The 26,431-nt window shown below is 45.2% G+C and overlaps 1 protein-coding gene across 4 annotated transcripts in view; it reads right to left on the bottom strand.

The window, feature by feature from the left end:
• Positions 1-26,431, bottom strand: part of HECW1 (HECT, C2 and WW domain containing E3 ubiquitin protein ligase 1) — a 321,611-nt gene that overhangs the window by 209,688 nt on the left and 85,492 nt on the right. For 3 of the 4 annotated variants that reach the window (XM_031454627.2, XM_031454628.2, XM_064487725.1), the window contains exon 1: positions 4,943-4,996. The exons of the other annotated variant lie outside the window; for it this stretch is intronic. In XM_031454627.2, coding sequence (XP_031310487.2) covers positions 4,943-4,969 — 27 coding nt within the window. In that variant the 5' untranslated portion in view covers positions 4,970-4,996. Of the gene's footprint in view, positions 1-4,942; positions 4,997-26,431 lie in introns of those variants that run through there. 4 annotated transcript variants of the gene reach the window in all.

Genomic DNA, 26,431 nt, shown 5'->3' with positions numbered 1-26,431 from the left:
GGCACTCCTTTGCTTGCACAAAACCACTCACAATACACCTACTTCAGATAAGCAAAACTCAGAACGGTTAGCCACACATACATTTTTTTTTTTTTTTTTTTTTTTTTTGCCATCTGCTGTCTGGGGAAAATAGTTATGCAATGTGCACGACCTGGTTTAAACCAATCTTTGGATTTCACACAAAAGCATCCTTCCTCTCCTGGACTCCTTTTCTAAAGTTGAATCCACAAAGGGACGAGAAATACATTTCCCTTTAAGTAAGAAAAAAAAAAAAAAAAAGAAGTCTAGAGGACACTGCAGACCTTTTATAAAAGTACTTACTTTGAAAGAACAGGGCGGATTATGTATTCAAAACAAGGCACCGTCTAGAGAGCAGACCGAGATGTTGTTCGATGCCACGGCTCTGCTCGGTGTATGCGGCTCTGGTCCTGCTGGGCATGGTTGACAGAAAGGGCTGAGCCTGCGAGGCCTGGTCCTCTGGGGCTGCAGCGTCAGGATGACGCTCAGACCGGTCACTGGGACAGGCTGTGAGCAAGTCAGCAGCTCTGTCTCATCTCTGCGCTGAGGCGGATGCTTTCTGATGGGAAAATGGTGGTGGCAGAACTCTCCCTCCAGGTACAGGCAGAGCCAAGTCTCCCCAGATGATCTGAGCTCAAGGAGTGGGGGCTGAGCATCAACTGATGGGCAGAGACAAACAGTCCCCAAAGGAGGTGACCTTTGTCAGGTCAGACCCCTTCCAGACTCAGCCAAGGCTATCATTGGTCTCCTTGACAAAGTTCCTTGACTCGGCCAAGGGCATGACTCAGCTCACCACGAGCGGTGGGGACAACGCTATTTCTCCCTCATGGTCCAGGAGGGCTGAGTTCAAAGCAGTGACTGGAGAAAGGCCAGAGGGGAGACCATGGTGGTCCCTAACTCAGTGAAGTCAAAAGCTTGTGGCTTCCTGGGCAGAGAGATTGAGCACTTATCTCTACAGCAGTTACTGCAGTACAGTGGCTCACGATTCTGGAAATCAGAAACTATTTAGGATGGGGGTTGGGGGGAGAAGGAGGAGGAAAAAGGGGAGGAGGAGGAAGAAAAGGAGGAAGAGGAGGGCCACAGTCAGATATTAATTGCATTTCAAAGTCAGTAAGTGTAGAGGATTAATGAGATGCTATTGGTGTTAGGATGACAAATTGTTGGGTAGAGCTGAAGGCTTCTGATGACTTTTTCCATTTATGCCTGGACAGAGATGTAGTGGAAATTTAAGGAAGCCAGCTGTGGGCTTCAGACGCCCAAGGATTCACACCTTTGTCTACTAAAACCTTCCAGATACAGAGCTGAACACTGAGGACATGATGGGGTGGGGATATGGTGTAGGAAATCCTGGAATCATTTTTAGGTTGGAATTTGTACACAAGAACACAAAAGTTAGGGAGCCATGCGATTTTTCTTTATCACATAGACTTTGGGGTCAAGGAAAAGCAACTGAGCAAGAGCATTCAGTCTGTGAGCAGACATGTGTGTGTGTGTGTGTGTGTGTGTTTGCGCGCGCACGCGTGCGTGGGGTGTGCGGTGACGAGCAGACAGCAAGCTGAGTGGAGCTCAGGGCTGAGCCTGGGGCTCCCTGGGCGCTGTCATCTCTGGCTGATTCTGGATAACACACAACCTCTCTGGGCTTCACTTTCTACATGAGAAGGTTTTAAGATCCCTGGAATCCGAATGCCCTGTTCTCCGAGGTCTCACCACCCAGCACATGCCCTAACCCAGACAGAAATCTAATGAGCGTGTTGATACTAATCTAATGCTTTTCTTCCTCTTTCTTCCAGTCCCCTCCCCCACCTCGACAGAAGGCACTGAATTCCTACAAAGGACCTCATCTCAGTGCTGCCTCCCTCTTCCAGCTGCTTCTGAGCAGATTCTGAAAAGGCCAGAAGAACTGACTTTCTGAAGTCTTTGGAGAGGAGAGGAGCTGCTCAGATGCCCCTTTAAGAAGGAACTCATCACCCAGCGGCCAGGAGGGTGTCAGCTGACAACTGCCAACCCCTTCAGGTTTGTCTCAGCTTTTGTGGTGTGCACAGTCTCCTTAGGGTGCCCTGAGCTACAGGAAGGTACAAGGGCTTGCCTGATCCCACCCAACATGAGTGTCTCTAAGTAGGCAGGCTTATTCCCTAGGGACCACTGGGCTGGAAGAGACTGTCAGGAGTCAGGTCTGATCCTATGTCCTCCTCTTTTCTCTCCCAGGCTTTACTTCCCTCTGAAACCACCAGGGACCCGACAGACAGAGCTGCTAGTCATTATAACACGTAAGCCCTAAGGCTGGTTCCTTTTCCAAAAAGGATCTTTGACAAGCTTCAGGAAACCTATCTTGGAGCAACAAGATCTTTGTGGTGTAAGCATCTGCAGTGTAGATTTCTTTCCCATTCTCTTATTCACAGACATCTAGAGACTTAGTTCCCACCAGTTTTAGCCAGTGGTTCTCCACCAGGGGTGCATGTAAGGATCAGCCCAGAGACATTCACAAAATGCAAGTGCCCGGACTCCACATGCAAAGCTACTGTTGGTGGCTTGAGACATACACTAGTCGAGAACCACTGGTTTGCGCATGAAATCACCCCCTTGTTTCCAAGAAGATGAATGCTTCCTCTTCTTCCAGAGATGAGCATTCATCCTGCTGAGGATCATTCCAGAAACTAAAAAGTAAATCTACATTAAATAGTCAATTCAGGGATCCCCAGTTCATTTCCAGATATTTTGATAAGTTCCGCTAGTAATGCTTGCAAGACTCACGGTGTCGCATGGTGAGTCTTCTTAGAAAATGTTAGGAAACCTTGGGATCATTTTCAAGTTTGAAGATTTAACAAAAAAAAAAAAAAAAAAAAAAAAAAAAGGACAATGTGTGGGCCCCTATGATTTCCTTTATCTTGCAGTTTGGGGCCGGAAGTTTTGCAGTGACTTTCCATGGAGACTGGGAACAAGGCAGCTGGTTCTGTCCCCTCAGGTTTCCAGTGTTTCCCTTGTGCAGGGGGTTGTGGTTTTGGTCACATTTCACAAACTAAGTTCTTTGGGACCATCAGTCGTGAACGCCCTCGTCTCTCTCCTGTCGATCAGGGAGAGTTCATGCATGTAAATGTTCGACTGGTATTTCCTGGATCACTGAATAAAATCCCCTGGGATGATGTGTGCGCCCACTTAGCTTTGCTGATCAATTCAAGGAGTTTTATTCTGAGGCTAAGCTTGTATCTGAAGATGGCACAGGAGCTGAGACTCCCTAGGACAGGGAAGACCTCACTTTCCCAAGGACACTAGTCCTTGAAAGAGGAAAGAGGGGCCGTCTCCCAAAATGTCAAAAGCACCCAAAAGGAACTACTTGATATTTTTAAAAGGCTTCTTATTGTGTCTTTACAGCTGAAGAGAAAATTCAGAAATCCAAGGGGGATGTAAACAGAGAGGAAGGCTGGGCTTTGGGGAAAGTGTTCTCTTTGCAAAAGTCAAGTGTTCCCCAAATGGAGGAGTAACTGAGTGCAATCCACTCTGCTGACAGCACAACAAACTGGGATGCGCGATAAGAAGAGGACAAACTTCTGTAGAGCACAGGGAACTATATTCAATATCTTATAATAACCTTAAATGAAAAAGAATATGAAAACGAACATATGTATGTATACGCATGACTGGGACACTGAGCTGCACACCAGAAATTGACACATTGTAACTGACTGTACTTCAGTTAAAAAAAGAAAAAGAAAAGGACATTAAAAGTCACTGCCCTGTGACCATCCCCTGGGGCATTCAGCAGGACATGCTTAAGTAGTAATTTAATGCTTCCTGAATACAATACATAGAATGCTGTCTCTAAGTGCGTTACTTAAAACTCACTAATTAAGAGAGTGCCCTCCGGGTGATGTGGAAACAGTGCCCTGCAATGGGAGAGAAGAGCTGAGCTTGAGGCTTCTTCCTCCGCCTGGCCTGCGAACTGGGCAGTACCAAGATGCTCACGGAACATCCCCTGCTTCCTTCCTGCTTGGGTATTTCCTTGATTAGCTGAATCCACACGTGGATACGCTTAGTAAATTTTTGAAGCACTATGCATGTGTGAGCTTTTTTTTTTTTTTTCTTCAACACAAGCCTTCTTTAAAGAATGGCCGAGTGCCTATCCCAGGATCAGCAGCAGGGCGCATGGACGGGGCTTCCAGCTCAGACAGGCTGGCTGCACTGAATCCCTGCTCCTCATCCGCCCACCCGGAGACTGGGAGCAGTGACTCAGCCCTGAGGCTAAGACAGGGCTGGGTCACCGACCTGTCCCAATTCCCTCATAAGTTGGGAACCAGGGTCACACCTACATCTTCAGATCGTTGTGAGTCGAGAGGAACTCACGGAGGAAAAAACGTACAATGCCAATTATGGTGCACAGTGTCCAGTAAATGTGAGCTGTCACTGAAAGTTGTAAAACTGGGACACACTAGCAGGAGGGCTTGGAGGGGAGCTGGAGGAAGACCCTTCCGGGAGAACCGCCAGCTGCTCCAGGCCCCTTGCAGTGAACTGGCCACCTCCCAGCGGCGGCCCGACTCCGAGCCAGCAGGAGAAATCACTGCTCTGGCCTCATCATATCAACAGTAAGGCGAGTACCCACAGCCTGGCAGAGCTCTCGACCGTGATTCCGGAAGGACCATCACAGATTGTTCATTTCCAGGTACAAATTCACTTGTGACAACTGTACGTTCACATCACACAGGGAGAACTTGACATGCAAAGAACATCATCTCAAAATGGAGCACAGTCAGATTCGGGGGAGTGGAGGCAGGCAGGCAGGGAGCGGTGGGTGATGGATCGCGAACGTCAGGGCTGCCCTCGTGAGAATTCCTGGGCGGGGCACCCGCGATGGGCTCATTCCATTATGAGTGGAGGGGGTTTATAATGGAATGACATGGATGGGTTCTTATAATCAGAAAAACACACTGACCTTCACACTACACAGGTGCAGCAGCATAATTGACCCACCACGTGTACGCGCATCAATTCCTGGGGAAAGTCCAACGAGGTTAACTCAGCGTGTATCCCGAGCAAACAAAACCAGCGACATTCCCCGCGTGAAGAGCGTCGTGCCCCCACCCCCACCAAGACACATGGTTTGGGCAACCCACCCGTGCCAAGGCCACACGGGGATCAGACTCATTCTGGAAAAAAAAAAAAAAAAAAAAAAGTACCCTGTGCTTCAAGCAGCGTTATTTTATGCCATGAATAATATGATTTGGATTTTTTTAAAATTTAAGTTTCAGGGGTAAGAATCAAGGGCTTAGAAAACATTTTTTTAATTTTCCTTTTCAGGAAATAAGCATTTGGTATGGGATTTGCAGGGAGGGAAAGTTTCTGTTCCCCCAGAAAACTGCCTAAATGCATCCTCAGATACGCTCCCCTTGTAACACCCCTCAACCGCCAAACAACTAGATTTATAATTAAACTGATGAAAATGTCACTGACTTATCTCGGCGTCTTTACTTTCTCAGGCATTGACTCAGATCTGAAAGTCTCAAGAGGGAGTGCCATTCCGTTACACTGTATCATCCAAGTGGCAGTCACTGGTCACACCGTGGGCACTTTGGTACAGAGAAACCATCTCAAAAATGAGGACGTGAACAGAGAGCTGCCAGGCATAGAAATGCTGGTGGAATTTTACCCGGGTCCTGTTAATCCGGGTATCGCTTTGATTCATGAGTTATTTAAAAATTTTTTTTTCTGATTTTATATACCCTTCTTCCTCTGAAGTTAAAGTTATGGTGAAAGTAATCAATACAGAAAGCAGTGTGTAATGTCAGCTTTCAAAAAACCCCAGTGAAAACTGAAGCGTTGCTGACAAATGGGTTCGTGTAAGAAACGGGTTGCAAGCTTGCATTCTGGGTGCGTGGGTTCTCCTCCCAACCCTGGTCCAAGCAGATGCGAATAGGAAAGACAGAGGGTTCAGTATTCATGTCCTAAGACCCTGCTCTGCGCCAGCCCCAGGCTGGGCGCTCCTTGGCCTTGCACGGGTGAGGTCCCTTTCCCTGTCGTGACCACTGGCCTCCCAGCGCCTCCCCCGCTGCCCCAGCTCTGCCCAGTCTGCAGGTTCCTCCACATTGGAGGTCCTCAGACCCTCCTGTTTTTACACAAGTGTCCATACGCCCACCCATGGCCTCGATTACTCCCTGAACATGGTTCCCGTGACAGCTCAGAGCTCTCGTCTGAAATCCAAGTCCAGCATCCACTGGGACGCCTCACACCCGCCAAACACAGTGCAATAAACACTCTGCATCTTTATCCTCAACCTCGACTCAGTAGGAGTTTCTCACCCACTGGGTTTTCCATCAAGACCCTGGGAGTCCATCTCCAGTCTTCCTTCTCCCCCAGCTCCTCCTCTTCATCCAATCAAGCGCCCAGCTCACTCACTCCTTCCTCTTAGCTGTTCTATAATCCATCTGCTTCTCACCATTTCCGCCTCCTCCATCACGGCCCAAGCCTCCCTCTCCGACCCAGTCTCAGTGGACTCCAACGGGTCTCCACCCATCCCTTGCCCCAGATACATTCTCTGCAGCAGGCAGAAGGCGTCTTCAAAAGGGAACATCTGATTGTGCGCCTCCCTTATTTCAGTGGCTTCACACTTCTTTTAGGCTAAAGTTCTAAATACCAGTTTGAGACATTTCATATAAACATGCAAAAAGGGTCTGGCCCTGCCTCCTCCCTGGCCCACACATGGCACCCGGGCCACGCGGGGAGTTTCACAGTCTTCAGACACACTTGCTTCTCCTTTCCTGGAGACTTTGGCATGCTGTTCCCTCTGCCTGAAACACGCTTCCTTCAGCCCTTCCTTCTCCAGGGCCTCCAGCTCTTGGTCTCCCTGCCCACCACCCACCTCTCCGCAGCCAGGACAGATGCCCCCAGAACAGTATCCTATATTTATTTTGGAAGTCTTGAAAATAAATCTCAAGAACTATTTTTGTAACTTGTTTAACCTCCGTCTTGCCAGGTCGACCTAGAGCTCTCAGGGCTGAGGCTGTACCCGGTGTGCTTCCTCAGGGACTGTCTACATCCACGCGGAGCACAGTCTAGACTTCAAAAGATATGAAAGAAGCCTTTTGCTGCTGACTGCCCTAATCCAAATGTTGATCCAATAATCAAACACACACGCACACATTAGGAGAGTAAGCAGAACAGAAAAAAAAAAGACCATTCAAATTAGACATTTGCTTCTTGGTAGCGCTTAGCCCCGGGGACACTGGTGCATTTCACGTGACAGTTTACTGCAAATTGTTTTCTTACAGCTGGCGAATTGTTTGATGGCAAAACTTGATGCTGGCAAAGAAGGATGAGAGCGGAAGTGGAGGCTTTATAAACAAAGTGTGCAAGATGACAAAGGCCCCAGCGCTAGATCCCCCAATCCCACGCCACCCTCCCACAGAGGATGCCGACAGAACCCTCTCCAGTCAGAAATGAGCTGGAGCCAGAGCAAATGAAGGACCAAAGTGACCTGTCTATAGGAATGCAACCAGACACGTGCTCTACCCTCTGCTTTCAGCCCGTCTAAGCTTTACAGATCCACACAGGCTCTTCCCATAAACGAGTGCAAAGATTTCCTACAGAGGAAATTGCACGAGAAATGACAGTTGACAGTGTCAGGAGTCAGCAAAGTTGTACCTCGTGAAAAACCTAAGATTAGACAATTCTTCCTGCAAATGCAGCCATAGCCGCTTCTTCTGTTGCGGTCCAGGGGCTGTGACCCTGGGGTGGGGGGGCACGCTTGGAGCCCCGTGCACAGGGCGGCAGGTAAGTCGAGTGGGAAGGACCCCTCCGCAGACCTTGGCAGCAGTGCCTGGGGCAGAAGCCCCAGCGGGAGAGCAGGGGAGAGGCAAGGGGAGCCCCTGACGAGCTGCTCCTTTGTGAGTCACTGTGTCTGCTCTCCAGGCCCGTGGCATCCACGCCAGCACCCTGCAAGATAGCCTCTGACAGTGCTGTTCCGTCAGCCAAGGCTGAAAAATGGCAGAAAGTATGAGATGCGGGAAGGAGGGGAAGCTCTGCCTCCCCCACTAGGTCACCTGGGTGTAAGTTACCATCATAAAAAAAAAAAAATCAAATAAATCAGCTAAAATATTACTCCAGGGCCAGTCTGGGTCCTGCCCCAGCCAAAAGGAGCTGAGGTTAAAAACCTAATCCCGAAGGCCTGACACTGGCCCTCCGGTCACGATCACGTGGTGATTTATCACGTGCTAAAACAAATCTGTTTTGCTTTTTTGTTTTTGCCTTCCTCCTGTTCCCTTTGGTCTGCATCTGATAAGTGGAGGATTACCGAGGAACAGATCAAGATCATTCAGGGTTGGAAAGGAAAAAAGTGAGCAATAGAAAAGACTTTCTGAACATTTTTTTTTTTTTTTTTTGTAATTATAGAAACAGTGTATAGTTGCTGTTTAAAAGCCAAGCCAAGCAGACAATATGTGAAAAGTCACCCCCACCCCTGAAGAAAGCCAGAGGTACCGGATGGCAGTGGGTTCCTCATTTGTAAGTGATGCAGGAAAACAGATGTGGGGCTTGAGGAGGGCCGTGTCCCAGGCTTCGGTTGAGCCCCTGGGACGTGCCCCCGCCAAGTGTGGGTCCTTGGCTTCGCGCAGGAAAGAATTCAACAGCGAGCCACAGCTGAGTGAAGGTAGATTTATTCAGAGAGATACACTGAAAGGCAAGAGAAAGGCCACGCGGTGTGGGGGTTGGGTGCTCAGATTAAAAGTAGCTACACACTCCATAGACAGAATGTGGGCCCTCTCTGAAGACGGAGAGAGAGGGGCGGTGGCTGTGAGGCGCTGTGTTGCCAGTTTTTACGGGCTTGGTGGCTTCATGTGCTAATAAGTGGAAGGACCAGACTGACTAGCCTGGGGAGGGGGCTGGGATTCCCAGGAAGTTGGCCATTTCCCACTCTGACCTTTTGTGGCTTGCCTTGGGGCTGCCCTGGTGCCTGTGGGCGTGTTATTCACCATGTTAATATCTTACAATGGACACATAATGATGCTCAAGATCTGCTAAAAGTTAAATCTCATCATCCTGAGCCTCAAGGCCTCCTGGGGGCTGAATCTTTCACCATTTTGATGCTAATTGCCGTGGCCTTCCTTGAATGGCCGTGCCCTGCCCCCTTCCTGTCTCATAAGGAGCAGCTGGAGGAAAATCTGGCCAAGGTGCCACCTTCTGGGTGGCCAGGTCCCTGCAGGTCCCACTAGCCGGTGAAGGGGCATTATGAGAAATTAGCCCTACAGTGGCTGGCCCTCAGAGGAGGTTTGTGATATTTAAAAAGAATTTACACAAACTTTAAGTGGTTAATCTATCTCATCTCCTCAGAAACCCAGTCACAATCACCCCTCACAAAAGACCGTCATCGTGACTATCAGTCATTTTTCATTTTTCCCAAGATGGATGATTGACATTTCGGATCTGTTGAGTTCCATCGGGGGATGCCAAGTTGTAGAGACATTTAAGGACACACAGTTTCCATTTCAGAGTCCCAAGCCCTCAAGAAAATCTAACACCCTCCTTTTTCTCACCTGCAAACACCTTAGCCCAGTGTCCATCATCAGATCAAATATTTGCTGACCAACCGAATCAGTGGAGGAAGGAATAATCTACAAATGCATTCTCGCACCCCAGGGGCAACCCCCGATACACCACACCAGACCCCCTGGGAAGGACAAATTGAATTCAGTTGTACATGTTGTGAATGAGATTGTAAAAAAACCTATTTCTTCTTAGAAACCAGAACAATTACATTGGCTAATTTAACAAAACGATTCTTGTTGGGAGACCCCAAAAACAAGGAGGTTCACTCCATCTCCCCCTCATGTCACAGCAAACCCATCAGCTGACGGCAGTGTGGACAGGATGCGGAGAACGTTTGGTCCTGTTTTCAGCTTTGGGACCACAACCCATCAGCACTACTGGTCTTTACCCTCTGACTGGTTTCATCTCATCCCAAGCTCATTTCTTTCTGTCTTTTGTCTTGATCCCATTTAAATTCTCAGGAAACAGAAGATTCACCATCACGTGAAGGGTACTGCTGTCCCTGAACTTGCCTTCCTGGGAGGAGTTCTCTTCATGAGCCCACCCCTAACAGCATCCTTTTCTATCACTAATGACTTACAATCCCTTCCGATTTCTTCGGCCCCTCCATTCTTACAGATCATCTCTCTTAAATTAAAAAAAAAAAAAAAAGTCTTTGACAAACAAGTCAGGCTTTACTTGAAGCAGATGGACTTGGTGGTATAACCAGTGAGCTTTTCACTGTTTTTAATATTCATCTTTTTAATATGTGTACTTCCTTATATATATATTTTAATCCCTTTTCTGTGGTATGGTTTCCGTGCTGTAAACGACACATATTTCAGATGTACACGTTGATGAATTTTGATAGACGTCTACACCCATGAAATCATCACCACAGTCAAGATAGCTAATATTTCCATCACTCCCCAAGAGGTGCAATTTTTGAATCCCTATTTTATATCTTCCCACTCCCTTTAACCCCTGGTAACCATAAGTTTGTTCTCTGCGTCCGTGAGTCTGTTTCTGTTTTGTAGATAAGTTCGTTTGTATCCTTTTTTTTTTCCAGATCTCACATATAAGCGATATCATATGGCATTTTTCTTTCTCTGTCTGGCTTAATTCACTTATTCATATAGTTCTCCAGCTCTGCAGCATATTCATGACAAAATCTCTACTACTAATTATACATTATTAGTATCAAAACATCCCATTTGACATTTTCTTCCCAAACTGATGGATTCATGCCGGATCTAAGGAAGACTATTCCCAAAGATGGCTGGTGGGTGGTCCTCAGGGGGAAGTTCTAACTCCATGACCAGGCAACATACATTTGTGGGTGCAGCCTCCTCCCTGCCTTCTCCTCCCAGTACCTTATTCCTCAGACACCAACTCTGAGCTGCAGAGGGGCAATGCCGGGAGGAGGAGTAAAGCCGAGTCCTGCAGCCAACGTGATGAGGACAGGGTGAGGGCAGCCCTCTTGCTCGGGTCAGTGGTCATGGCCATGAGCTGGGTCCCCGCCCCACCACTCCCATCCCTCCCAGTGCTGTGAGCTTCCTGCTGCTCAGCTTGGACCGTTTGCCCCTCCCCAGCCTTCATATTCCATTGCAGGACATCTGTGATGGGGAAACATAATAGAACTCCATCCCTGACTGACTCTACAGCAAAGCTGTCTTCGAAGAATAATGGCTGATCCCAGGATGTTTTCATTAAAAACAGATTTCAGTGACAGATTATCAAAACGTGTCCCTTGTACCGTAAGCAGGGTGATGGGACAGAATTATGCAAAACATATGGGCTTAGCTCTGCCCTCAGCAACTGCAGGCTCGCTGCTGATGGTTTCAATGGCTCATTTAACTCACCCATCACCGGTGTGCAAATAGACTTCGTCCTGCTCAGCGCCTTAGCATGCTCCAAGTGGCAGGAGAGAAATCGAAAGGCTGGTGAGCTGCATTCCTGCCTCTGTTTTCAAAATCTGCCACCAGTGGCCTTTGGGAGGTGGGGTTCATTTACAGCCTGAAGCAGCCAGAGAGCTACCATATAGCCAAGCAAGCTGAGGGTCATTCATCCCTTACTGGCCATTTACCACATGCCTGGCATCACTTCGGCACCGGCAAATGCATTGGTGAGAGTTAACATCCAACATTTATACAGCTTCCTAAGAGCCAGGCATCCTTCTAAATGCTTTACAAATAGTCACTCATCTAATCCTCGCAATGACCCGGCAAGGCAGCACTAGGGTTGTCTACATTTTGCATATGAGGAAACTGAGGCCCGGACGGGTCATGGAATGTGCTCTGTGCATAACGTCACACAAAGACTTAGGAGAAGAGCCAGGATTCAGAGCTCAGACAGGACCTGATCCCCACCCTCCAGGAACCAACATCCTAGTGTGTATCTTAAGACACACTGAGCAGATAAAGTGAATACACCACATACCTCAGATCATTGAACTAAGGATCTGAGGAGGGTCCAGGCAGATTCTGTTCAGTGATTTAAAATTAATTTTGGTCAGAAATACCTTTAAGATGCTGGAAAGACTATATCTCCTTCTCTCTCTTCTCATAACCTCTGACACCCCTCCCCACCCCACAACTAGCTTCCTCTCAGGTAAACAGAGAGTTCCCTCCCCGACATTTTTTTTTTTTTCAGTTTCCACTTTATGGTCTCATCTTTCTGAAATTTATCTTTGCATGTGGTTTATTATATTAATTATCTCTTTCATTTTAAGTTTTTGCCCCCAAATTATTTTGCAGTGCAATTAGTTTAGCAATCACTTATTATATTAGAATATACTAACTTTGTTATAAATTCATTTGAATTTCAGCATCAGGATTGTTTTTTTCTATACTGACACAGCGTTTTCAGGTTTGCATCAGTTTACATAAAGACATATAAACTTGCTTGCTAATGTTTATGATAATGTATCTCATTGGGTAGCGGAAGTACCTTCTTCATTAATTTTTGAAATGTGTTCTTATTCATCTCCTAGCGATGCTTGTTTTTTTTTTTTTTTATCAGTCTAGAATCTGGAGAATCAGGTTGCTGTGTCCCCAAGGGGACATGTGGAGACACCTCTGGGAGCATTATAGTTATAAGCAGGCGTTTATAAGGCAGGGGGCCAGGGGAATGCTGGCCACACCCATGTGGATTCAAAGGAACTCAATACTTACACTCAACTGGTCACTTTTTGGAACATAGAAATCACACGGATATGGTTGCTTGGATTACATGGAACTAACACGTGAATATGAGACGGTTTTATGCAGTAAGTTATGCCATCCAGGAGCATGATCTGTTTCTCCACTTACTAAATTTCTGTTTTGATTTTAAAAATTCCTATTCATAGCTTTCTCCATGCAGGTCACACAAAGTCCTTAATGTTTGTACTCCATGTCTTCTTTCTAGAGAATTCAAGATGGTTTTTAAAATTATCATGGGTTTGGGCCAAAGGATGCCTTTTTTGTTTTGCAGTTTTTTAAAAGAATAATGATCTTCTACTTCCTTTTTATTATTATTTTTTTTTTGTCTTTCAGAATCTTTTTATTAGCCTAGTATCCATTCTCAGGTATTGAAACTGCATATAAACCCCTGTATCTCTGTCCTTGGAAGGAAGTGTCTCCCCGGCCTCCCTTGAGTCTCAAAACGTTGACTCAACAGTGAATGATTCGGAAAGGTGACGATGTAGAAACAAAGAATAGGATGCAGAAACAGAATTGCTGTCAGGCCTGCAAACTGGTAATAATTTAGGCTATAAAACCAGCCACACAGCAGAGTCACCAATAAAACCAGCCACACAGCGGAGTCACCAAACTCCCAGTTCTCTGAAAGCTACAGATAAAGGTCCGACACACATTCCTAAGTTGTTTTTACAGGAAGAAGAACCCCCATCAGATGAAAAATGTTGACCACAAGCTCGTGGACCTCAGATGGGTTGAAACCAGAGGATGGATGATACTCAAAACTTCACCTGGATGCCACCCAATCCGAGAACTGAGCAGGAGATGCTCATGCCCCCTGCAGCGCCACCCTCACACTGCCTTTAGAACCTCTGTCTTCTCTCTGGCAACTGGGAGATGGTCTTAGGACGTGACCCACCTCTTCCCACGTTGCTGGCCTCTTGGATAAAGCAACTTTTCCTTTTCCACCAACACCTGCCTCTCAAGCATTGGCCTTTTGAGCGGCGAGCTGCCCAGCTTGGGTTTGGTACCAGTCCTATCCGGTTACAGTATTATCACATTTTATTATCATGTCTTGTCAAATATTAACCTGTCTGCTAGCTGGGTTCACCAGTATCCTATGTCCCCTTCTAGGAAGGGCCCAAATCTCCTTCTCTTGCAGCCATGGCTGGGCCAAGGGCAGAGGTTCTGTGCAGGGTCCTCCTCCTCCGAGGAGCCTGTGGGTTGGGATCTACTTCCTCCTGCAGTGTTTCTAGGGGTAGAGCTCTGCACACCTTTAGATGAGGCTCTGCCCAGTTCCAGGTGAGCTCTCTCCCTGCCCAGGTCTTCTTAGGCAGGTGCGCTGTGGCTGGGCCTTGGAAGGTCAAGTGTGGTCCAGACTTGGGTCCAGCAGGGGATTAGCCCTGGAGATGAGGCAATGTTAGTGAACCACAGACTACAAGACCTGGCTGTGGAGCACATGTTTGAGAGAGAGAGAAACAAAAAAAAAAAACCCAATAAATAAATAAGATACACATGTTGGATGGTAGGAAATTTTAAGAAGAAAGAAACAAGAAAATGAATTCTTAAGATAAGGGTAGGAGGTGACGTTTTAGACTGAGTTTCTCAAAAATAAAAAGACTTTGAGTAAAAAGATGAGAAAGAAGAAAACAAAGTATCCAAGGAGATGTCTGGGGAAAGAACACTCCAGGCAAAGGGAGCAGCAAGTGCAAAGGTCCTGAGGTGGAAGGTGCATGGGTGTTTTGAGAAGCAACAAGGAGGCCAATGTGACCAGGGCAAAGAGAAGAGGAGGAGAATGGTAGGAAATAAAGTTGAAGATGGGATGAGGGGGCCAGCTGCTGGTAGGTTTCCTAGTTCAGTGGAAAGGCTCTGGTGTCCACACGGAGCGAGGTGGGGAGTCACTAGAGAGCTCTGAGTAAGGAGGTGACACCACCTGGCTGGCAATGAACAGGGTGTCTCTGGTTGCTGGTTTAAGAACACACTGAAGGGAAGGCAAGGGAGGAAGTCGGGGGACCTTGCAAGGATCCAGGCCAGATGTAAAGGTGGCATGAACGGGGTAGAGGGTGGGGGAGCCGTGAGAATTTGGTCAGGACTGTAGCTGGGGGCGGGCTGTCACTAGTAAGGCTGCGCTGAATCTGTAAGGCTTCTAACTAACCTTGGGTTTGTCTAGAACATGCAGACAGAGGAAGGATGCTTGCTGCTCCTCGCCTGCTCCCAGGCTTCCTGCAGTGAAGCTGCTTTCTGGATAATCTGAAGAAGCTTCTCTTCCTCTTGCCAGAAACTATCACCTGTTTCCGCATCTCTCTCTGAACCTACCTTTTCTGCTCGTAGGTACCTCAGCCTCTATGATGCCCACTGTATCTCTGTATTCACTTCCAGCTTTGCTGTTTTGGGGGAGTGGAGGACCCTCAAAAGTAAACAGCAAGAGAGGAACAAGTGGAGGGGAGGAGGAGGTGGACTGGTGCAGGCCTGGAGCTACTGGGGGCAGGCGGAGTGTGCAGGCAGGCTGAGGTCTGGCCCTGGTCTTCAGGGCCCCAGTTACACTTCATACGCTGGAAATCAGTTTTGGAGTCAGATACATTGATCGCTACTTCTAGGTTACAGAACAGCATCATTTTGCATCATTCTGGAAGCTTTTCATCAAACTATTTTCCTGGAAGTTGTTCTTGCGGGAGGGAGAGGCAGCCGGTAAAGTCTATCACTGCTGGTCCATCCCCCTGGTAACTGGATGTCACCCCATTTTTTTTCAGTCACGCTTTTTCCCACTGGTTAATATTTTAAGACTCCACAGACACATAAAAGAGTTTCTCAGACATTGGAAAACAAACAATAGCAGCTTTTCTTTGACTACGTTGTCCCTTAGAGAAATAAAAATCCGTAGGCGTACGCTGACCCAGATATGTGTGACTGTGTGTGGCCAACTCTTGTCTTTTCCACAACAGCATCTCAAAAACCCTGGGGGTTAAACATAAATAAATCATTTGATAACAAGATGTTGAGGGCTCTTATGAGGCAAGAAAGAAAATGAGTTGTGGCTTCTTTAGTAACTGTTCCTTCTACCTTGATGATGTGTGAAGACATAAAAAGAGTTTCCAGATATAAAGTCAAAGACCACAGTGTCAACCAGCTGGGGAGGGAGAGGAGTGTGAGATTTTGGATCTGGTCTCGGTGTTTCAGCCAAAGGGGAAAGTTTACCCACCGAGAATTGTGAACCAGAGGGGCACGTTTGCACAACTCTGAAAGCTTGGGTCTGCTAAAAGTAAACAACAAAGTCAGAACATTAAAAAGCACCATTATTGGGGGCCACTCCAAGGATGGAGACCCCTTATCTCCTCTGGAGATGTCTGTTTGCACCCCAGGGGTCGTAAGCCCAGAATCTTTTGTCTCCTTTCCTCAGTAAAGATTTCTTTATGTTCCAGAACATAAGTCCCTCTTCTCTGCTCCAGAGGGACCCAGAGGGGAAGAGAGCCAGACGCACCTGCATCTCCTGCACAAGCTCAGAGGTTCATAATTCCAGCGCTTCTCTCCTGTGACACAAACCCCTGCGTGGCAGGGAACATCTGGCTCCAACACTTCACCCCACGGGGAACTGGGCATGGGGGAATGGTAATAAGATTGCTCTAGTAATCAGTCTGCTTTCTGATCTGGAAGCCGCAAGGTTTCCGTCCCAGTGAATAAATACAAGCAGATGTGTAACTTAACGATAAAAGGAGAGCTGGCTGTGACTGTAATACTATTCGCTCTTGTCTAGTGCGTTACGGTCACGATCCACCCATCAATCATCCCATCGTCCTTTTCGGGGGGGGTCACACATCCCTGCCTGCCAGGTGACTTGCTCGTGCTGCCTGTGGGGACAGTATATACCCCCACCTCACAGACTTCGGTCTTGGCCGTGTCATATGTAACACGCTTTGCCCAGCTAGATGTGACGTTCTCTTCTGAGCATCATCAAATCAGTTGCCTTTTAAGAGGCATCGTGAGTTTCTAGCACCCCTCTTGCTCCTGTTGCCCATCCCACAAGAACAGCACGTTCTAGTTCTCGACGGGGCTGTGCCTTCAGCCTAGACTTCAGAAGAAAGAGGACACACGCAACACTTCTGAGCCCAACCCATAAGATAATGGAGAGCTGCGCCTGACCCACCGCCTAAATGGGATGTGAGTGGGAAGTAAACCTTTGTGGAGGAAGCCACTGAGCTCTTGTGCATGTTTATTTTACAGCCCAAGCAGCCCAACGTCTGCTTCTCGACACCACCAGCAAAACATGCCAACGCAGGGCACACCCAGCCTCCATGTCCACCCTGCTCCTGAACTGAACCCCGCTGCTCAGCGGGAGGTCCTGCCTCCTGATTCTTCTCTGCCAACCAACACCTGGAATTTCCCCAAACTGACTTTCTTTGAAAGGAAGGTCTTATATTTCACGAGTCAGGAAGAGGTTTCAGTGTAAATACAGACTTGCAAGGTGGCGATGATCTAAGAGGTGAATTTCTTCTCTCCTGCGTCCCATTCAACCAAGTCTTCTACTTTGTCTTTTTCATCCTTGCTGATTTCTCTCGTTCACTGAAATGCCAAGCTCTTTATGGTCATTTTTTTTCTCTAGTTACTGTCAACTCCCAGATCAAATTTCTTCCAGCAATCGTCACATCAGGACGCACAGTACATCTCCTCCTCAGTGTTTCCCATGAGGAAAGCATTCTCTGCAAATGAGAGAGAGGAAGGTTGGACTCCACTCTGCAGCCGCAGTGCTGTGTGGCTGCCAAGGGCTCACCGCTCAGTTCTTGCATTTTACTATGTTCTTAAGTCAAAGCATAGAGAACCAGGGGAAGTAAGTCTCTAGCACCATCCAAGAGCTACTTTTTTCCCTTGAATCTCCTGTTTTGAGTCCTTTTCAGTCTCTTAGCTGGCAAACAGCCAGTCCCCACTAGGGCACTAACACAATTACAACATTGGAGTTTAATAGACGTAAACAGGGTCCTCCTGGAGGCATTTACACTCCAGAATTAAGAGCAGCCTCACATCACAGGAGTAGAAGGGGTCCTGCCAGGAAAGGTTAGCATCTGGTGTCTTCTCCCTGCCTACCATGGCCAGGAGGGGCTTCTGATAAAACAGAGCCAGGCTGTGTTAAGAGATTGTTCATATCAAGCCAAAGAGCTTAAAGGATCTCACATTTACAGACCTGTTGAAATAGGTCACTGCTTCATTTTTCCTATCCAGAGACAAAAATCTAAGGCGTTTTAGGGCAGGACTACAACGTGATTTTAATGGTGGGACACTGAGCAAAATGAGGTAACGTGCCCCGGTACAAATCAATTCTGGGAATCCAAGTCATGTGCAAGGACCACATGGGTGCTTTTAGACTGGTAAACACCCAGAACAACAACAACAAAAAGTTACATTGTAAGAGTTGTTGCATGCTTAGCGTGCAGGAGGTCCTGGTTTCAATTCCCAGCATCTTCATTAAAAAAAAAAAAAAAAAAAAAAAAAAAGAGCAGGGGAACAGGGAAGTAGCTCAGTGGTAGAGTCCAGGCTTAGCATGCATGAGGTCCTGGGTTCAATCCCCAGTTCCTCCATTAATTTTTTTAAAAAGAGAAAGGTTCATGATGGGAGTGACAGATAATTCCCAGATGTGGAACAGGTAGAAGAGCAGATGGAGGCAAAGGAGCCCGTGCTCAAGTCTCATTCTGCCTCTTCTGGCTCTGGGATCTTAACCTCTCTAAATGACAGTTTTTCTTTACTTGTAAATGAGGATTATAACTGTAACTACTCCATAGACCTGTCAACGGATACAGGTGGGAAAATTTATGAAAAGTTCTTAAGAACAGCACCAGACAGGTAGCATCCATTGTCCAAACAGGACGGAGAGCCCAGTGGGAAAAAGGTGTGTCAGGTTTAAGAAACAGGGGGCTTTACATCCCAGCCAGGGTCCAAATGATGTACTAATGCTGGGCTGAGCAGGCGACCACTCGGCTGGTTTCCGCCTTAACTTTTGCAACTTTTTTCAGACTTTCAGAAAAGTTGCAAGAATATTACAACGAATGATCGAAAATTATTTCACACAGATTCTCCAAACATTACTATTTTGCTTTGTTTTTCCTCTCTCTCTCTCTGTGCATATATATGTGTATATATACATGTATGATTTATATAATTATGCATATTTATATATACACATATGTGTATTTATCTAATTTTTTCTGAACCATTCAAAAGGCATCTGTAGACAGGATGGCCCTTTACTCCTAAATACTTTGATGTGTAGTTCCTAAAAACAAGAAATTCTTTTATACAACTGCAGTGCAATTATAAACATTAGGAAATTGACTTTGGCACAATTCTATTATCTACTCTATAGACGTTATTCAGATTTCACCGTTTTTTCCAATAACGTCCTTTATGGCAAAGGGAAATCCAAGATCCAAAATCATGTGTTACATTCAGTTGTCTTTGTCTTTTGTGACATTGATAGTTTTCCAAGGTACAGGCCAATGATGTTGTACACCGTCCCTCACCTTGGTTTTGTCTGATGTTTCCTTGTGGTTAGAATTCAGGGTATGCCCTTTAGGCGGGAACACGATGGAAGCCACGCTCTTTCTCTGAGCACGTCTGATGCGCGTGCTGTCACAAGTCCCGTTTCTGGTGATGCTAACTTTGATAACTTGGTTGACATGATGTCTGCCAGGTTACTCCACTGTGAAGTTACGACTTCATCCTTTGTAATTATAAGTATCTTGTGGAGAGATATTTCGGGATTACGTCAATACACTATTACCCCTTCAATGCTCACCCACTTCCAATAGCATCCATTCATTATTTTTGTCTGCATCAGTTATTGTTTTGATGGTTCTAACATCTTTCTTCACAGAAGTTTTGAATTTTGTCTTTCGAGGAATATTTTCCATGGCAATGGATTTCATAGTGAGTTTCACTAATGCCACTGCGCTGTAAAGCATTTTTCTAAAGACTGAGCTCCCCCCTGGTGTCAGCTGGTTGCAAAGACTTCATTTTGGGAAAGGTGAGAATGATCAACACTGGAAACACAGCTTATTTACCAGAAAGTGAATAAAAATTAAATTCCTCTTGAGTTTACATTCTAGTCATTTCACATCTGGTTTCAACATAACACTGTCAGTTCTTTCTCTCTTTTTTAAATTATAAAAGTCATTTTTATTGTTTAAAATCTGAATGCTTTTATAAAAAGTGGAAAACAGAAGGAAAAGAGACCCCCATAATCCCAAATTTACTACCGTTAACCAGTTTGATATATTCTTTGCAATCACTTTTTTCCCTTTCCTTTTGTCTTAAGACATATTGTCAGTATAATTTTTAAAAAATTGAAGCATAGTCAGTTTATAATGTGTCAATTTCTGGTGTACAGCATAATGTTTCAGTCATACATGTACATACATACATTAATTTTTATATTATTTTTCATTGTTAGTTACTACAAGATATTGAATATAATTTATCTATTTTATATATACTAGTTAATATTTGCAAATCTCAAACTCCCAATTTATCCCTTCACACCCCCTTTCCCCCTAGTAACCATAAGATTGTTTACTGTCTGTGAGTCATTTCTGTTTTGTAGATAAGTTTATTAGAATCTTCTTTCTTCTTTTTTTAGATTCCACATATGATTGATATCATATGGTATTTTTCTTTCTCCTTCTGGCTCACTTCACTTAGAATGACAATCTCTAGGTCCATCAATGTTGCTGTAAACGGCATTGTTTTATTCTTTTTTATGGCTGAGTAGTATTCCATTATATAAATAAACCACAACTTGTTCTCCTGGTCATCTGTCGATGGACATTTAGGTTGTTTCCATGTCTTGGCTATTGTATACAGTGCTGCTGTGAACATTTTGAAGTAGCGTTTCCTCCTATATAATTTTATATTTCAAATTTTCAATAAAATATAAGTATTTCCAATGTTAAGATTTTTTTCATAAATAAATCTTAAAGGATGTCTTTTACAAACATACTATAGCTGAGTTCCTTGTTCCCTATGGTGGGTATTTAGGTCATTTTTATATTTCTGCAATTTAATGATGGGACAAACATCTTTGCATGCACAAAAAGTATTTTCTGCATTTCGCTTTATTTCCACAGGAAATAGCATGGCCGGAATGAGCGTGGCTGAGTAACGTCTATGCATACGCACAGCCAAGCGGTCTTACATACAAGGGCCTGGCAGCTGACACTCCACGTGAGCGCTGTTCCTCGAAGTGCTCCAAAACACCGGGCGTTCTCATGCTTCTATCCCTGATTACATTTCCAACCTTCTCTTACCCATTTTTATTGCCCTCTTGTTCACTCTCTGATTTTGCTCACTGAGTGCTCATCTCCTGAAGCTGGGTGTCATTTTTCACCTTAAAAATATGAGTTATGTACACCCCCAAATATTCAGCTTTGGTCCAACGTGTATGTTGCAAATATTTTCCCAGTGTATTCTTTACCTTTTAATTTTGTGTATTTAGATATCAATGGAAGATTTCCAATTCTATGTAGTCAAAACCCTTCTTTCTGATCCCTTCTAATATTTCAGTTTCAGAAAGCCCATCCCTCCCTCCCTCCTGCACCCACCTGATAGGTTATGACTCTACTCTGAAAACCTCGGCTCTCAAATCCCTTTGTACTTTATTTGGGAGCATGTGAATAACGTCCCTCCTCCTTGCTGTTACCTGCTGCTCCTTATCACATTCTCCGAGTGTTAGAATCTACGCTCAGTTATGCAGTTTCATGGATCTAGTGTTTCTTCTGGGGTTGGGACCACATTTTATTTGCTATTGAAGCTTTAAATATAGAAATATTCATCTCACTTCTTCATTCCTCCTCTTTCACCCTCTAAATGCCCCTCTTTGAGCCTATTTATTCTTTCAGACTATTTTAGAATAATTTTATTCCTTTCAACTGATAAGAGATTTTAATTAACAGGGAAATGGAGTATTTTTTAATTATAACATTGTGACCTGTAAGTGAATTAGCATGAAACAGAGCAACAACTTTACAATATTCCGTTTTCTCATGAAAGGACACGCAGCATCTGTAGATTACTTCAATCTTTTATGTTTCTTAGTAAAGTTCCATAGTTTTAATTGCATACTTTCTATTCTGTAAGAGGATGTATGGATAGTTTATGTTTTCATTATTACTGTAAGAAGGATCCTTTTAAAGTGTCTTTTAAATTTTATATTAATTAAATCGATATTTAAAATTTATTTATATGTTTATCAGATATATATTTAATATATTAAATAAATAAAGATTAATATACAATCTAAATTTAAAATTTATTTATTGAATATATAAAATATATATCTGAATATTAATTTTGTAATCTGTCTTGATCATTCAGTTACCTAGCTATTTCCCTCACATTTTACAGATATACAATCATATGCCTAAAAAGAATTATCATTGTGTTCTCAATTTCGTAATAGGTATTCCCATAGCTTTTCCCCTAGATCTTATTCCATTAGCCAGAACTTCGAGATCAACGTTAAATGATCACTAAAAGTGGTAGTCAATCAATTTTACATAGTTTCTGGCAGTGACAGGAATGCATTTAACACAAAGCAGAACCACTGGCCATTAGTTTGAAATAGACATTAAGTGCCATCTTATAATATCTATATGAATATATTTTTAACGTCATCTCGCTCTGAAGAAAAGCAATTATGGCCATCCAGTAGCAAACACAACAGGGAGCCTTCAGGCACCCATGAACACACAGCTCTCAGATGTCTGACAGTTGGCGGTGGAGCCCGTGACTTTCACACCATCCCAAGGTCATACCTCTACAGGTGGGGGCTCCTACCCAGGGCGCAGGATGGCAGGGATGCCAGGGTGGGCCCACTCCTGGGGGAGGAAAGGCTCCCCTGAAGGGCGACACTTAGAATCACACTGTGACCTGCAAGGCTGCCTTCACCTTCTCCTTCCCTCTCTCCCCTCAAGGGTCCGACCTGAACTGCCTCCCAGGCCCTCGGGGCTCCTCCCCACCTCCCCTCCCAGGCCTTCCTCCCAGTCAGCCTCTTCCACATCTCATCCCACCTTGGCACCTGCTGCTCAAAGGACCCAGAGTAATGCAGGCATTAATTGTTTTTGGTCCCGGCTGTTTTCCAGTCCTTTCAGAACTTTCAGCTGAGTGACAGCGTTCCTTTGAAACCTATTACTTTAGTAGTGAAAAAAAAAGCCACCACTTTTGGGCAGTGAATTAATAATTAAGTGCATGGAGGCACTTATACTTTACAAGACCCTGTCCTGGCCACTGTCTCACCATCACAGTCAGAACCAGGGTAGATATTCCTGTCCTCATGTTGCAACAAACAACGAACAACTGAAATCTTGGAGAGCTTAAGTGACACGAGCAAAGTTACATTAATAAGAAGAACACAGCCCTGGCCAGAGCTGGCAGCTTTTCAATTTTTATTCAAACCCCCTTCCTTTTTAACCCCAATATTCCCTAAATTCACATGACTCATGTTATTTTTTATTTTCTGGTTTACAAAAGAAAATATGCTATTTAGCAGTATTTTGACTTTTCATATAGGTTAAAAATAATCTAATAATGCAAAGCAGACGCACGTTCTGTTGGTCATCACTGTATCCCATGCATGTTCCATGCTGATGTCATAGGAAACTGACAGAATTTTCTATCATTACTCACAGTTGTAAATTAATCCTTTCTGGTAGCATGAATGATTTCACATTAGTATGGAAAAAAATCTCTTTATGTTCTAGAAATAATAATTTTATATTTGGAATATTTACTTACATTAATACAGAGCTCTCGATTTCCGGTTTAATCACTCTACACCATCTCATTAATGTCTATTCCAAAATGCATTTCTCTAGTCTCCTCCCCGCAAGCATTTAGGTTGCTCCCAATTTCTTTTTCTTTTGCTGTTACAAGCAAAGTCACTTTCTTACCCACAACCCGTCACGCACACGGATCAGAGGCTCCCGAGTGAATACACGGGTGTTGGTTCCTTGGACCAGGCATCTACTCATCTCCTACTTTGTGCTCACCAAAGGGGCAGAACCAGTTAATTTTCCCACCATCTGTGTAGCTCCCATATTTCTATTCTACACTCTTGCCAAACTTGCTATCGTCAGCCTTCTTTGTTTTTAATTAGACTGGCGTGATGCAGTCTATCATTGTCAGTTTCATTTACCTTTCTTGTTTTACCGGTGCTTACAATTTACTCCCCACTTGTGACTTTGGCTACTAAAAACAGGCCAGCCACCCTTGAATCTCTCCGCAAGTCCCTTGACCCTCCTCATTCCACTACCAGGCCCCGGACAAACCTCCAGCCTCTCAGCAGCTGACCTCCCTCCTCCTCCTCCTCGCATTTGCACTTCCACCGGAGGCATTTACCTGCCATTAACTTAATTATGTTACTTCTTTGCCTAAAACACTTAATGGTCCTCCATTGCCTCAGGATCAAATCCCAATTTGCCAGCACAGCAAATTCACCCCCCCCCCCCCCCCCGCAAGTCAGATCATCCCTTCTCTTTCCAGGATGATCCCAGCCACTCCCACCTACATACCACACTCCAACCTGCGGTCCAGGGGTTCCAGAAACACTTTCTCACCTGTGCCCCTTTTCCCATGGTGCTGTCTGCAGCTCCCAGATGCCTGGATAATGTCTTACTGATCCATGCCACTGGTGTGGGGCCGGGTAAACACTGCGTGACACACACATGATGATTTACATGAAATGGGGTTCAGTCTTCTCTGGAATAACAAATAATTCCATTCATTTGTTGTACATGCCCTTCCTGGATGCTAGTAATACAACAGTGAATCAGACCGTGGAAATCCCTTTTTTTTTTTTTTTAAGCCATCATGGTGCTTGCATTCTAGAGCGAGAAGATAATGAACAAAAATGACTGAGTATGTAGTGTTGTAGAAAGTGATGTGAGCTATGGGGAAGAGAGAGCATGGACACAAGGTGGAAGAGAAGGAGGGAGCAGGGGAGACATGGGACTGTCTAGGGGCAGAGCTTTCCAGGCAGAAGGCAGAGCGAGAGCAAAAGCCCAGAGGAGGGAGCTCGCTGGCTTGCTGCGCTGGAGGAAAGCTGGAGACACAGATGGAGAGGGGAGGGAGGGGGGCACTCAGGTACCACTTGGTGAGTCAGTAAGGACTTTGACTTGGCTGCTCAAAGTTGGGAAACCAGCGAAGGGATTTGAGCAGAGAAGTTGTAACGGGCTGCCCCTCAGGGGGTTGTGCTATGAACAGTCTGAAGGTGACCAGAGGAAAAGCAAGGAGAGAAACCAGGAGTCTTTGCAATAATTCCAGTGAGAAATGTTGGTGCTTTGGACTAGGCTGGTGGCGAGAAGTCGTTGCTGGATTCGAGACGTGCCTTGGAGATAGGAGCCAAGGGTCGGCTGCTGAATCTGACGTGGAGTTTAAGAGCAAGAGAAGGATGACTCCATTTTTGACCCGAGCAAATCATCAAGACGGATCTGCCACAAACTGAGATGGGGAAGTGGGTGGAGCAGGGGCTGGGGGAAAAGAAGAGTTCAGTTTTAGACATTCTATGTTTGAAAATGCTTACTAGACATCCAGGTGGAGAAAGAAAAACAAGTCTGGTATTCAGAGGAGAGGTGTCGGGTGGGAATGAAAATTCATGAGGCATCAGTACCTGGATGAAGCTGAAAGTCCAAAAACCAGATGCGATCATCAGGGCAGTGAGTGGAGAGAAGAGAGGAGGCCAAGGCCAGAACCCCTTCCCCACCAGAGATGCTCCCAAGAGGGCAGGGGAAGAACGAAGAACACACAAAGGAGACACAGAAGTCAAGATGGCCGTGAAGGTCATTCCGTGGCTACGGGAAGATAAACTGAAGGTCACAAACCTCACACAGATCAGGTTTCCAGATTAATTTTGTAAACCGAAGCATCTGTGCAAGCTGCCCCCCACTGAACTTGGCTCTTCATAGAAGAAAAACAATTTCTCCAGATTCTAATTCTGGACTGGCCGCAGCAGAAAACATGGTGAAAAGATCTGACCCCAAAGACAGACACTGCAAATTTCTTGTGCTGTTCCTCAAACCACTTCAACCATCCTCTTCAAAGTCCACATTTTCAAAACAGCTGATCTTAGATTAGACCTGCCCTCAGTGCAATTCCTCTTCCACAAAACACCTGCTAGATATGAATATTCTATGGTTTTGTAAGATGTGTGAGATACAGAGATGGAACTAGAATTTATTAGAAAGAAAGGTGACTCAGTTCATGATGGTGGCATCTGATTTCCAGAGCATAAAACCAGATTACCTAAATTGATCAAGATTGCTTCCCCCTAACTTCAGTGCTCTATCCATCTGGTTTTCCTGGGGAGCTTTGAAAAATACCGAAGCCTGGCTTTTACACACGGGAAGTCTAACCTAATTGCCACTAGAGTTGAGAAACACTGGTCTAGAGTGGGCTTCTTAAACATAAATGCATACACATTTCCCACAGATCTGTTAAAATGTAGACTCTGATTCAGGAGAATCAGAGGATGGGGGCCTGAGGCTCCACATTGCCATTGACCTCCCAGATGAGGACATGATCTGGTCCAAGGACCACATTTCGAGTAGCAAGGATCTACATTACATAATCCTCTTTACAAAAGTCATCTGGCATCGCCATCTATGATGATAAAATGCAGATGACTTGACTATTAAAAGCTAGTTCTCCAGACATTTCATTTAGCAAATATTTACTGAGCACTTACCATGCAT

The sequence above is a fragment of the Camelus dromedarius genome, chromosome 7 (genome assembly GCF_036321535.1).
Source record: "Camelus dromedarius isolate mCamDro1 chromosome 7, mCamDro1.pat, whole genome shotgun sequence".
Classification (NCBI taxonomy): Eukaryota; Metazoa; Chordata; class Mammalia; order Artiodactyla; family Camelidae; genus Camelus; species Camelus dromedarius.
This window is presented reverse-complemented; position numbering and strand designations above follow the sequence as displayed.